This window comes from Heloderma suspectum, chromosome 6, assembly GCF_057233095.1.
Source record: "Heloderma suspectum isolate Gila_16-S chromosome 6, 16-S_ref, whole genome shotgun sequence".
NCBI classification, from domain to species: Eukaryota; Metazoa; Chordata; class Lepidosauria; order Squamata; family Helodermatidae; genus Heloderma; species Heloderma suspectum.
In genome coordinates this window covers 87,816,153-87,828,728 of record NC_139463.1, presented here as the reverse complement: position 1 = coordinate 87,828,728, position 12,576 = coordinate 87,816,153, and the positions used below count along the sequence as shown (strand labels likewise).

At 47.3% G+C, this 12,576-nt stretch overlaps 1 protein-coding gene across 1 annotated transcript; it reads left to right on the top strand.

Annotated features, from left to right (window-relative positions):
• The first annotated feature begins 1,685 nt into the window (after nt 1-1,685).
• On the top strand, nt 1,686-9,337 carry LOC146341738 (vomeronasal type-2 receptor 26-like). The gene is made up of 5 exons (XM_084808404.1): nt 1,686-1,751; nt 4,637-4,727; nt 5,713-5,778; nt 6,005-6,131; nt 8,059-9,337. Exon 5 carries the CDS (start codon nt 8,097-8,099, stop codon nt 8,949-8,951), a length of 855 nt encoding a protein of 284 aa, XP_084664530.1. The 5' UTR covers nt 1,686-1,751; nt 4,637-4,727; nt 5,713-5,778; nt 6,005-6,131; nt 8,059-8,096; the 3' UTR covers nt 8,952-9,337.
• Nucleotides 9,338-12,576: the final 3,239 nt, after the last annotated feature.

Below are 12,576 nucleotides of genomic sequence, written 5' to 3'. Positions count from 1 at the left end.
GGTCAGTTCCTGGAAACCCACATATCCTATGACCATCTAGCCGCTGACTAGCAGCCGTAGGATTGCCCCCTGAGACAGGTGCTTTTTAGCTTGTCTGCATTCTGTGTCATTCCACACAACTGTATGAGAGACCAATCCAGGTTGATGGACTGTTCTTGTTAGGAGTGGCCTTAATGTATTGGCTATAATCAAGCTGCCATCTATATGACTGACATGTCTTTTGATAATGTTTTGGCATATCCCCCCCCCAAAAAAAGGACAATTCAAATGATCTTGAACAGACTGGCTAACAGAAGAAGACCGTCTTAAACATTTCCCACCTATAATTGTTCGCTCTGTTGTGTCCATGGGGACGGGGCACATTTGGGGGGCTTGTATAAAGGTGGACCAAAGGATAGGGAAATTATCACTTTATGGTCAGTCAGTAATGTTATAGCTCGCCTTATACGACAATACGTTTGGTGAGCAAACGATGTAATCAATAGCACTACCTGACCTACTATTAAGAAATGTAAAATATCCATTAGACTTGTCCTGCAAAGTGCCATGAAGGCATATGAGCTGAAAGCAGGATAAGTTCAACTTTTCTCTGGCCTTCTTCATTAATCATTTTATCATGTGAAAAGTGATATGGAAAGACATCACTACACCCAGACCAAAAACATTTCCATTTTCATTGGGTCCTGAATCTACATGAGCATTAAAATCACCACAAACCACTATACTTGCTTCAGCAAGCTGTACTTCACAGAGGTTCAATACCTCTGCCAATTCCTCCCATAGAATCATTGAGGTCAGTAAGGATTTATAAGGTGGAAATTATAAATAAAGGCAAATTAAGGTGCCCAGCTCACACCCCTCACTTACCTTTTACCAATACTGATAAAATAACATTACTTTCAGACTAATAAATTACCTCAACATCAGGCTTCACTGAGGCTTGCCCTGGCTCTTCCTTTCTGGTGGAGTTTTGTTGCAGGAAGCAGAAAGGAACTGAACCCCTGCAGTAAAAGGGTTGAGGTTTCCAATAATGAAGTTTCTTGGAAACTAAGAATGTCTTAAAGTGAAATAAATTTACTAAACTCTTGATCTACTAAGTTTTTCTGCCACCCAGCATTATTCCATGAAAAAATAGAAAGGGGGGAACATGACCCCAACCCATGATTTGGGAGAGTTAATGCCTCCCTCTTCATCCAACCAGGTTTCGGTGGCACAGGCCAGGTCAGCATTAGGGGTGGACGAAAGTCCCTTACCTGTCGTCGAAGGACGTTCGCGGTGGGGGGAGGTGCTTGGCTGCTCCCCCCGTGAAGTTCCGGCCGGGGGGGGAGGCTTCCCACCTCGCCCCGGCCGAAATTCAGGCCGGGGGGGAGGCTTCCCACCTCGCCCCGGCCGAAATTCAGGCCGGGGAGGAGGCTTTGCCCTTATAGCGTTGCCCTTATTTTCGCCGTAGTCTACGTAAATCTTTACGTAGACAACAGCGACCAAATAAGGAACGGGAATGGCGGCTCCCAATGGGGGCCGCCATTACCTGTATGCTCTTTTTTTTTTTTTTAAGTCACCCGTGATAGGCTACGTGACGATTGACGTAGCCTATCAAGGCTGACTTTGCAAATCTAGCCGTGATAGGCTACGTGAATCGTCACGTAGCCTATCAGGGGGCATTTTTTTTTTCTTTGATTGGAATGGCGGCGGCGCCGAACACCCGCCGAACCACCGGCCGGACCTGCCGCCGGGAGGGACATTCGGCAAAGGTAAGTTCCGTCCCGGGGGGGGTGCGGGGGGGGGGGTTCGGAGGATTTCTCCCCGAAACTTGTTCGGGGGGCCGAACACATTGGCGCTCAGCCCCCGGAAGTTTCGGGGAGAAATTCTCCGCCAACCCTAGTCAGCATGCTCTTCAGCTGTAAGGTCAGAGATGATACAACTTTTTCCACTGGCCACCTGGTATTCATTAGCAGCACCTTTATGCTAGGGATGACTTTAGGCAAGTAGGGATCTCAGAGAATTCTGCCACAGACTGAAATGGGATCAAATTCCCTTCAGTCTGTGCCATGGAATCCTCTGTGGAACAGCACCACAAGGTCCTGCGGAGCCAGCAGTCATGCGGCTTTTGTTTTGTCATCCGCACAGAGTCATGAAATATTCGTAAATAAAAATGCAAGGCAGTATATTCCAATAATAAATACCTAAGTTATTTTAAAAAAATGAATTGTGCTCGCCGCCTTGTTTGTGGGTGTTCTTTTTCAATTGAAATCCTCCATCTCCCTTTACTTTCAGCCAAAACACTTCCTCCTCCTCGGGGCTTCCCAAAGCAAGGCTGCCCTCGGTGTGCCTGAGCGATGCACTCTTTGTTTAAAGCAATGCTGTCTGAAAGAAAGAAAAAAACTTTTAAAATGACCATGCTGGTCTGAAGCCCTGCACAAGTATTATTCCACCTGCTAGGCTTTCTATTTCCACATCCAGCGTTGTTGTTGACTTTGTGAGGCTAGGGATGGCGGAGAATTTCTCCCCGAATCTTCAGGGGGCCGAGCGCCAACGCATTCGGCCCCCTGAAATCGGCAGTGAAATTCTCCGCCCCCCCGCCCCCCCCGGGACGGGACTTACCTTTGGTGAATGTCCCTCCCGGCAGCGGGTCCTGGTGGCGGTTCGGCAGTGTTTCGTTGCAGGAGGGGGCGGCGGCCGGTCTCCCGACCGGCTGCCACTGCCACCATTTGAAAAAAAAAAACTAAAGTAAAAAAAAACAACACACACCCGTGCATAGGCTACGTAACGATATACGTAGCCTATCACGGCTAGATTTCCAAAGTCAGCCATGATAGGCTACGTAAATCATCACGTAGCCTATCATGGGTGACTTTGAAAAAAAAAAGCGCATACGCAAATGGCGGCGGCCCATGGGCACCGCCATTTGCGTTCCTTATTTTGGCACGTCTAGTCTACGTAAAGATTTATGTAGACTACGGTGAAAATAAGGGCACGCTATTTGCGTTGCCCTTGTTTTCGCCGTAGTCTACGTAAATCTTTAGGTAGACTAGATGTGCCAAAATAAGGAACGCAAATGGCGGCCCCCAAGGGCCGCTGCCATTTGCATACGCGCTTTTTTTTTTTCCCCAAAGTCACCCGTGATAGACTACGTGACGATTTACGTAGCCTATCACGGCTGACTTTGGAAATCTAGCCGTGATAGGCTACGTAAATCGTCACTTAGCCTATCACGGGGTCTTTTTTTTTTTCTTTTTGTTTCGCAGCCGGGGAGACGGGACGCTTCTTCCCGGCCTGAATTTCGGCCGGGCGAGGCGGGAAGCCTCCCCCCCTTCGCCTGAACTTTGGGGGGAAAAGCGAAGCACCTCCCCCCCACCGCGAAGGCAAGCTGCGAAAAGCTAAGTGACTTTCGTACATCCCTATATGAGGCTAAAATGGAGAAGAGAACCAAGTCTGTGCATGTCTACTCAGAAGTATGTCTTACTTCTGAATGCACTCAGAAGTATGTCTTACTTCTGAATGCACTCAGAAGTATGTCTTACTTACTGAATGCACTGGCATTTGGCCCCCCGAAACCCATAGCGGAACGGCCTCCCACCCTCCGCCACCCCGCAGAATCCCCCCTGGGACGAAGCTTACCTGGGGCAGATGTTCCGGCGGTGGCTCCAGTGGCAGCGGCGGCAGCTGGTCTGTCAGCCAGCTGCTGTGGCTGCCATAGTGGCCACCATTTGCATCCTACCAGGCTGTCGTGATAGGCTACGTAAGTATTTACGTAGCCTATCATGGCAAAGAGCAGGGGTGCAAACAGCGTAGCGGCCGCCGTTTGCACCCCTGCTCTTTGCGGTGATAGGCTATGTAAATACTTACGTAGCCTATCACAGCAGTCTGGCAGGACGCAAATGGCGGCCACTATGCCATTTGCACAGCTGCCTTTACCGTGATAGGCTATGAAAATACTTACGTAGCCTATCACGGAAAAAGCAGCAACGCAAACAGCGTAGCAGCCACCATTTGCGCCTCTGCTCTTTGCTTACGTAGCCTATCATGGCAGCCTGGCAGGACACAAATGGCGGCCGCTACGGCAGCTGCCATTTGCATCCGCAGCAGCCAGCTATGGACGGAATTCCAGCTGTGGACAGCCCTGGCTGGCGGCTCCGCAGAGCCGCCGCAGAGCAGAGCCGGCCCAGGGAGGATTCCAGGGGGAGGGACAGAGCACCTCCCCCCCACCGCAAATCCAAGCTGCGAAAAGGTAAGTGACCTTCATACATCCCTACAGGCAAGCCACCAAAATTAGGTTGGGTGGTGGACTGGAAGGCAATAAAGCACACAGATATCTCAATTGCCTTCCCCTCCATTGATACCATTGCCTCCCACCAGTAGAAAACCCTCTGCACTGCACTACATCAAAAACTGCAATTTCCTCTACTGATTACAAGCCCCAATTGACCCCTGAAAACCCACCCGAAACTCAGACCCACCCATCTCAACTATTACCAGGAGTGACCAGCAGTGGCACATACCAGCTAGATATTACAGGGGGGAGGAGGGAAAAAAGCCCTCTCTTTCCTGCCATTTTACGAGAGGCTCCCCTTCAAAAGCATCTGACTGTTGCTCCTTCCCAAAGGGATGCCCCTGTATCATTTTACCCCTTTAACAGTGTCCTGGCAGAAGTAACTATCCAGCAGCAGCAGCAGCCTTCTGGAAATGGCCCACTGCCCAGAAAGTTGTTGTGCCTCCAACAAACAGAGGTAAGTCCTTACTGGGTGGGGCCAATTATCCAAGCGTCACTTGTTCTTTCCTGGAGCTGGTCTCGTTGACTGATGCTGGCTGCCTTCGACAACAGTGTTTGCACTCTAGAGAAGGCTGGGTGGCAATATGCCCATTCAAGAGCAGGTGTTCTTGCTGCTGAGGTTGCTGCTAAATACTTAGATAAGAACCCTATCATATTTTCATTTCAATGTATTTTTTGCAGGGTCACAGAGTAAGGATGTCCATCAGAGGGACATTCAGCCCTCCTCAGCCTTACTGGATTTCTTTGGTGCCCCTGGCTTGGCTTGCATTTGCTACCTGAGCTGCAGGCTTTTCTCTCAAATCCAGGAACTTCCTCACCCCCGCCTCTGGTAAATCATAAGTCATTCAAATAAAACCCCAGATTGGCACAAATTATGCAAATTTGTGCAAACTATGCAAATTATGGCTGGAATTCATGCACATTTGTGCAAATTACAGAAACTGTAGCTGCAATTTGAGCAAATTGTGATTTACCCTGGGGGAGGGGGAAGGAAAATCTGCAGGATGACCCAACTTGATGTAGTCAAATTAGGCAGTCTCATGGGGAGGCAAGTCAAAGTGCAGGGTATCGAGCTGCTGAAAGTTATGTGAATTCCACCCTCACCATCCCGACAGACGCCCCTAAAAAAAAGTTGGTGGGGGGAATGTCTCAAACCCCAGTTAACTCTTCTCAAGTGACAGATTTTGCTTCCCTCTAGTCCCAGAACTGTGAGGTAAAGCCATGCTGTCATAATGGAAATAATTGGTTGTGCCTTGTTATCTGTTCCCCTTTGAATTTAGCTCCATCCCTTTCTAAGGGCCATCTCATTCAACAACAGTGCAGGAGAGACAGTACAATTTGACAACAATGGAGAAGTAGTCACAGGATTTGATGTTACAAACTGGATAATTTTCCCCAATCAATCTTTTGTAAGAGTCAAAGTTGGAAGCTTCTATCCACAGGCTCCTCCCGGAAAACAGTTAACAATCCATGATGAAAGCATTGTGTGGCTTAGGAAGTTTAATCAGGTAAGACCGTAAGACAGAAAAATGGTGGATGGCTAAATCGCATTTGTAGTTTGACTCAGCACAACCTACCTTTTCACTTTAGCCTTGATATTGTAGTCCTGCTCCATTTAAAGTAATTAATTAGCACCAGATTATCAGAGTTTCATTATGAATACTTCAAACATTTGTTTCATCAGCAACTGCCATCACTGATTGGTGGCATACATTGCTTTCTGTTTCTGAATAGGTGCTCCCTGTGTCTGTTTGTAATGACAACTGCCGACCTGGTCACATCAGGAAAAAGAAGGAAGGGGAGCCATTTTGCTGTTATGATTGTACTCCATGTCCTGAAGGGAGGATTTCTGATCAGAAGGGTAGGAGGCATAGTCTTCACAAGTGGCAAGCATACTACATAGTACATCATAACAAGTGAAACTTACGTCATGTTAGTTGGGATGGCCTTTGGTCTTGATGAAGTGGGAACATGGCACCAATCCTTGAATATCAAGGCATAGGCAGTAGGGATTGGGTGGGATTCCGAAATGGAGGAATCTCCCCTGTCTGACCTTCTGGACTCAGCTCGCCAAGCCCTTGGGCACCAACGGACCCTGGAGCTCGGTGAGCGGCTGGGAGCATCATGGCACCCTAGCCCTCTCGCCTTGGCCTTGTGGAGAGAGTCTTATAGACACCCCAGAACACTCCTGAGGAGGCCAGTGTGAGAGTGCTGGGGACTGGCCATGCCGGGACCCATCCTGCCTCTGCAGGATGTCAAGGGCTTCCTTAACAGCCGGAACTGGGAGGAAGGGCCTTGGCAGAAACCCAGTGCTCTTCCCTGACATCCTCTCAAGGAGGCCAGTGAGACCATTGGGGGCTGGCTGTGCCGAGGACTTGGCAGTCAAGCCCTTCTGTGCATAAAGCACAAGGGCTTGACTGCTGAGTCCTTAGTGCAGATAGAAGGGGCAGCTCATGAGGCTCAGTGGGTGGGCGAGCAGGGAGGTTTGCCAAGCAGGTCTGGGCTGCGCAAACTGGGGAGTGGAGCTCATGGAGCTCCCCTGCCCTAGAGAGAGATGCCTCCATCCATCCCTAATGCATAGAGGTCACACTGTAGAAGAATATAGAACTCACTTTCACATTCATGCTTAGTGATGTTTAGCCATACTCTTTGATACTCAGCTGTCTAAAGTTCTCTTGCCTCATTCCTTCTTTTACCTTCCCTTTTCCACTAACTTGTGGTTTAGGCTGCAGGTGTGGGGTGATTTACACTCCACACCTGCAGCCTCAGACACAGGGTAGAACCACAACAGTTTACTGGTGAATTAAAGCAAGCAATTTAGAACTAAAGGTATTTACAGAATACAGCTGAGTGAGTGATACAAAAGGCATTAAGAGAAAATAAAAGTTGCAAAATGCAAGTACTTAGACTTCTCCAGACTGCTTCTTCCTGCTCAATCCTCAGGCTCTCGTCTCCCAAAGGGCTGAGAAAAAAGGGGGCTCTTAAAGTTCCTCAGGCTATTTCTGGGTGGAGGAATTTGCAGTGGTGGCTGAATATTTTCTAGGTGGGGGAAGTAAAAGTCTTCAACACTCTGGGTGGTATGGTGCACATGAATCTCTTCAGAGAAATTTTGGCTCATTTATTTTTAGTTCATACTGAGTGATGGAAGAAGCAGTGAGTTAAGTGAGAACTGGAAGGATCAGTGCCAGGCACATTGCTTCCTTGAACAACATTGACATGTTTAATAATAATAAAACTAGGTCCACATATGTACACTAAATTCTCCACCCTATTAACAGATGGTTGAATTCAGTGGCCATTTTGTCAAATATTCTAAAGGGGAAGATTGACATGTTCCACACTTCTACAGGTGTTTAATAATAAACATTTTTATACATATACAAGGGGGGGGGGAAATCTTAGGTATTTCAGCCCCGCCCTATATTCAGAGGCAAAGTTGCCAAATACATCATGACCTGCTCTGAATGTACTGCCAATTCATGGGCCGTTTAACACATGAATTGGTAGCTCACCAATTCTGTGTTTTATTGGCCCTCATAAACAACCCTGATCCTGGCTTGTTTCTTTTGATATTCAAACTCGAACCTCTGGCTTGTTGAGGGACAAACAAACCAAGGATTTAACTGAACTAATATGGGTTGCTTATGAAAGCTGAAGCAAAGAAGAAGTAGCAATGTGGAAGGAGGCAGTGCACTAACTTGCTTTCTGCTGCGTGCAAAGTTGCTAGCATTTTTTCTCCTCTCAGAATGATATTTTGTTTTCTTTCTTCACTTGCCTGCCATACATAGATTCCTGTGTCAAATGTCCAGAAGAACAATATCCAAACATGGACCAGGACCAATGCATTCTGAAGATTATACACTACCTCTCCTATGAAGAACCTTTGGGGATGACTTTAGCTTTGTCTGCTGTTGCTTTTGCTCTGATAACAGCATTGGTACTTGGAAACTTTGTGAAGCACCAGAACACTCCCATAGTCAAAGCCAACAACCGGAACCTCACCTACATCCTGCTCATCTCCCTCCTTTGCTGCTTCCTCTGCTCCTTGTTGTTCATCGGACAGCCAAAGAAGATGACTTGCCTTCTCCGGCAAACAGCTTTTGGCATCATCTTTTCAGTTGCTCTTTCTGCTCTTTTGGCAAAAACCATCACTGTGGTTCTGGCATTCATGGCTACCAAACCAGGATCCCAGATGAGGAAATGGGTAGGGAAAAGGGTGGCAAATTTGATAGTCATTTCCTGTTCCTTTCTTCAAGCAGGACTCTGTATAATTTGGTTAGGTACTTTTCCTCCATTCCCAGATATGGACATGCATTCACTGAATGGAGAAATTGTAGCAGAATGTAATGAAGGTTCAGTCACCATGTTCTACTCTGTTCTGGGCTACATGTGTGTTCTGGCCATTGTCTGCTTCACAGTAGCTTTTCCAGCCAGGAAGTTGCCAGACGGTTTCAATGAGGCCAAATTTATCACTTTCAGCATGTTGGTCTTTTGCAGCGTTTGGCTCTCCTTTGTTCCCGCCTATTCAAGTACCAAAGGGAAATACCTGGTGGCCGTCGAGATCTTCTCTATCCTAACTTCTAGTGCTGGCTTATTGGCTTGCATCTTTTTCCCTAAATGCTACATCATGGTGTTCAGGCCCGACCTGAACATCAGAGAGCAAATAACAAGGGCAAAATGAACGATGAAGAAAAAGAAACGATGTGTCGATCAGTCTTCTTTTTTCAAAATGTGGGAATAATTAGTCTGCATTGTGTATGAAGTGAAAATATTGGTTCGACTTTTCAACTAATAAGGGTCTCTTATATTGACAAAAGTAGAATCTGATTTTATTCCTATTGGTTGGAAGTATGTATTTTGAGAACATGGGGACTTGCTCCCTCGTAATTACCAGCTGAAGGACTTGACTGGTGGCTACGCACCTGTTCCACATTTGTCCTATAGGCTACAGGGGGAGTCCGGTATACCTCCTCTGCATAAATCCTGAATCAATCTGTGTTGAACAATGATTTGATGCAAAAGCAAACCTAGTGTTTTCTTCTGTGTGCATTAAAAAAGCAAAACTCCCTCTCTTACTAAATATCTGGATAGAATTCACCACAAGGTGACGAAGAAGCCCCTGATGAATATAGATCAATTCATGACTAATCATGCCCAAGAGTTGTCTCTCTCAGTGAAGCTGTTGAACTGGAGCTGTGCTCCATACTGTATGTTTCATTTGACACATGGGTATCAGTGCTGTGGGCACTATATCCCTGAACTTCATGGTAAGTGTGGTTAGGGATGGCAGAGAATTTCTCCAAGAATTTTGGGGAGGCCAAATGCCAACACATTCGGCCCCCCGAAATTGGCAGTGAAATTCTCCACCCCCCGCCCCCCCCGGGATGGGACTTACCTCCTTCAAATGTCCCTCTCGGCGGCAGGTCCCGGCGGCGGTTCGGTGGGGGCGGGGGCGGTGGTCGGTCTTCCGACCAGCTGCCTCCGCCGCCATTACAAAGTAAATGAAACACACACACACACACACACACGTGATAGGCTACATAACGATTTACGTAGCCTATCATGGCTGACTTTGGAAATCTCGCCGTGATAGGCTACGTAAATCGTTACGTAGCCTATCACGTGTGTGTGTGTTTTTTCATTTACTTTTTTATTTTGCGGCCGGGGGGACGGGGCGCTTCGTCCCGGCCTGAATTTTGGCAGCGAAGGATGGGGCGCCTCCCCCCCCCGGCCTGAATTTCGGCCGGGCGAGGCGGGGCGCCTCCCCCCCGGCCTGAACTTCGGGGGAAGAACCGAAGTGCCTCCCCCCCACCACGAAGCAAGCTGCGGGACCAGGTAAGGGACTTTCGTCCATCCTTAAGTGTGGTATTAAATCCACTTTTCGGCTTTTACCAGTGCACTCAGCTAAGTTTGAATTGTTATGGTCCTAGTTTCTGGGATCCTTCTACTTTTATACATATTTCCCCAGGGACTGTTCTGTTTAACACTCAGATTTTGAGCATTTCAGTGCCATTGGAATGGTATTTGATGTAGTGATAGTGGAGAATTCTGCCACGGTCCCCAATGAGGTGGGATTCAATAGAATCCAGCCTCCGGAGTCCATGGTGGAAAGGATTCCTTACCTCCACCTCCCACTGGAATCCTCTTCAGCTGGATCCTCCTCGCAGCCAGCTCCGTATCATGCTGTCACTGGCTGAGGGATCTCTGGACGCAGTGGACACCATTTGCGGCTGTAAAGGCCTTAGTTTAACCTAATTGCAGCCATTTACACCAACGATATGGAGCCAGTGGCCAGCTCTGCAGAATTGCTGCAGAGCAGAGCCAGCCGAAGAGGATTCCAGGGGGAGGGAGGGATGGATCGCTTCCCCCCACAGGCGGATTCCCCCCTGGAACAGCAAGTAGGGAATCCGCCCATCCCTAATTTGATGAGAAGATCAATGTTGCTTTCAGTGGTTCACTATGTGTAAGATTTTTGTTTGTTTTCCAGGCCTGGTCTGGCATTTCAAAAGCATGATTGGCTACACTTCATCACTTGGTACAAGAACCTGGGTTCCCTCTGGCTACAGTGAAAAGAAAGGGTCCTATCATAGAATCATAGAATAGTAGGGTTAGAAGGGGCCTACAAGGCCATCAAGTCTAACCCCCTGCTCAATGCAGGAATCCAAGTCAGAGCATCCCTGACAGATGGCTGTCTGGCCTCGTCTTGAATGCCTCCAGTGTGGGAGAGCCCACCAACTCCCTAAGTCATTGGTTCCATTGTCATATTGCTCTAACAGTCAGGAAGCTTTTCCTGATGTTCAGATGGAATTTGGCTTCCTGTAACTTGAGCCCATTATTCTGTGTCCTGCATTCTGGGATGGTGGAGAAGAGATCCTAATTCTAGACTGTTATTTCTGGGTGTTGAATCTGATTCTGTGGCTGGATTCTACCACTAGAATACCACAGGTTAAGTCATATTTGCTGAGGGACCTGCTGAGACTGCTTAAGGAATTAGTGGGCAGATTTGGGGTTTCTTGGAACTACTTCCTTTTTCACTAGGATCCTGAGGTCACTCAACCAAAGCCAGTTACAATATAGTGGCTCAAGAATGTGGAAAAAGAGTTGTAGAACAAAGTGCCTGAGCATATGCCTAATGCAGGAATTTGTTTTAACCTCCAGAACTGGAACTCACATAAAATCCTTTCACAAAATCCAGTCTTTCAGTCACCAGCATTTACCATCCCATACCTTAAAAAGGGGAAGTTGATGCATTTGAATATGAAAGAAAGGGATGGGGAAATCATACAACCCAAAACCACTTCTTTGGGCCTGTTCCAGTGACATCTCCTAGTCCACAGAGAATCAAGGGACTATGAGATCATAAATGCACAGTGGGTTGTGTGGGGTAGGGCTAGAAGTCGAAGAACCACACAAAATCATGATGTTCCACTGCTGCTGATGATATCCTATGATGATATCCTCACAACCACACAGCCAGAGCCAGATCAAGGTAGGCATGTTCCTCTGCAGCACAGCCAGCCCCCAAGAAAAAGAAATTGTGACTCCTCTTGCTGCTGTTTGGTAAAATGTGGCACATTGGGGGCAGAGTTAGAAAGCAGTGGGGCAGTGGAGAGATAAGTGGGGGACTAGGAAGGTCAGTGATTAGCCAACAAGGGGATGGGGAAGTCTTCAGCACAAAGCCAGCCAGGGTGCTGGGGGATCCAGTTTCAGCAATCTGGGGAGTTGGGTGTGGTTGTGGGCCTACATGTGTAAATGGATGTTGGGTGCATGTGCATGAGAAAAAGAGGGGAAATTATGGTGTTGGAGTGATCCAGATTGGGGAGGGGGGGATTTAAAGGAGCCGATATAGACAAGGGCACCTCAATGGACATTGAATTATCCTGTCTACTTAAATCTGTGCTTTCTGTTGGTGGGGATTTATCCTGTTGTAGTTTAGTTGCTATATGTTGGGTATGCACAAGGTTCGTGGTAGTCTGTTGAACATATGTTGTACCTTCCTGGCAGTGTGCCCTGGATAGGATGTTCCTTATTTTTTATACCAGAAGGTCTCTTCCAGCGAACACCTTTAGTATTAGAGCTACCACCAAGATTTTCTGTAGCACCATTATGTCTCCTAGTAGAAAATAGAGGCCCAAGAGAGAAATCCTTAAAAACTCTTGTAGGAAAGATACCCAATGAATTGAGTAAAAGCCTTTCCATAATTAGAAGATTAGGCATATCTATTTTACTAAAGCTAAGAAGAACTCTCATCTGTGTTGGTGAAAAAAAACAATAATTCAGTGGCTCTCAGATCAATAAATCTAACC

What these genes read in the sequence shown, in the direction of transcription:
- LOC146341738 (XM_084808404.1), top strand. Translation starts at nt 8,097, where the DNA reads ATGGACCAGGACCAATGCATTCTGAAGATTATACACTACCTCTCCTAT.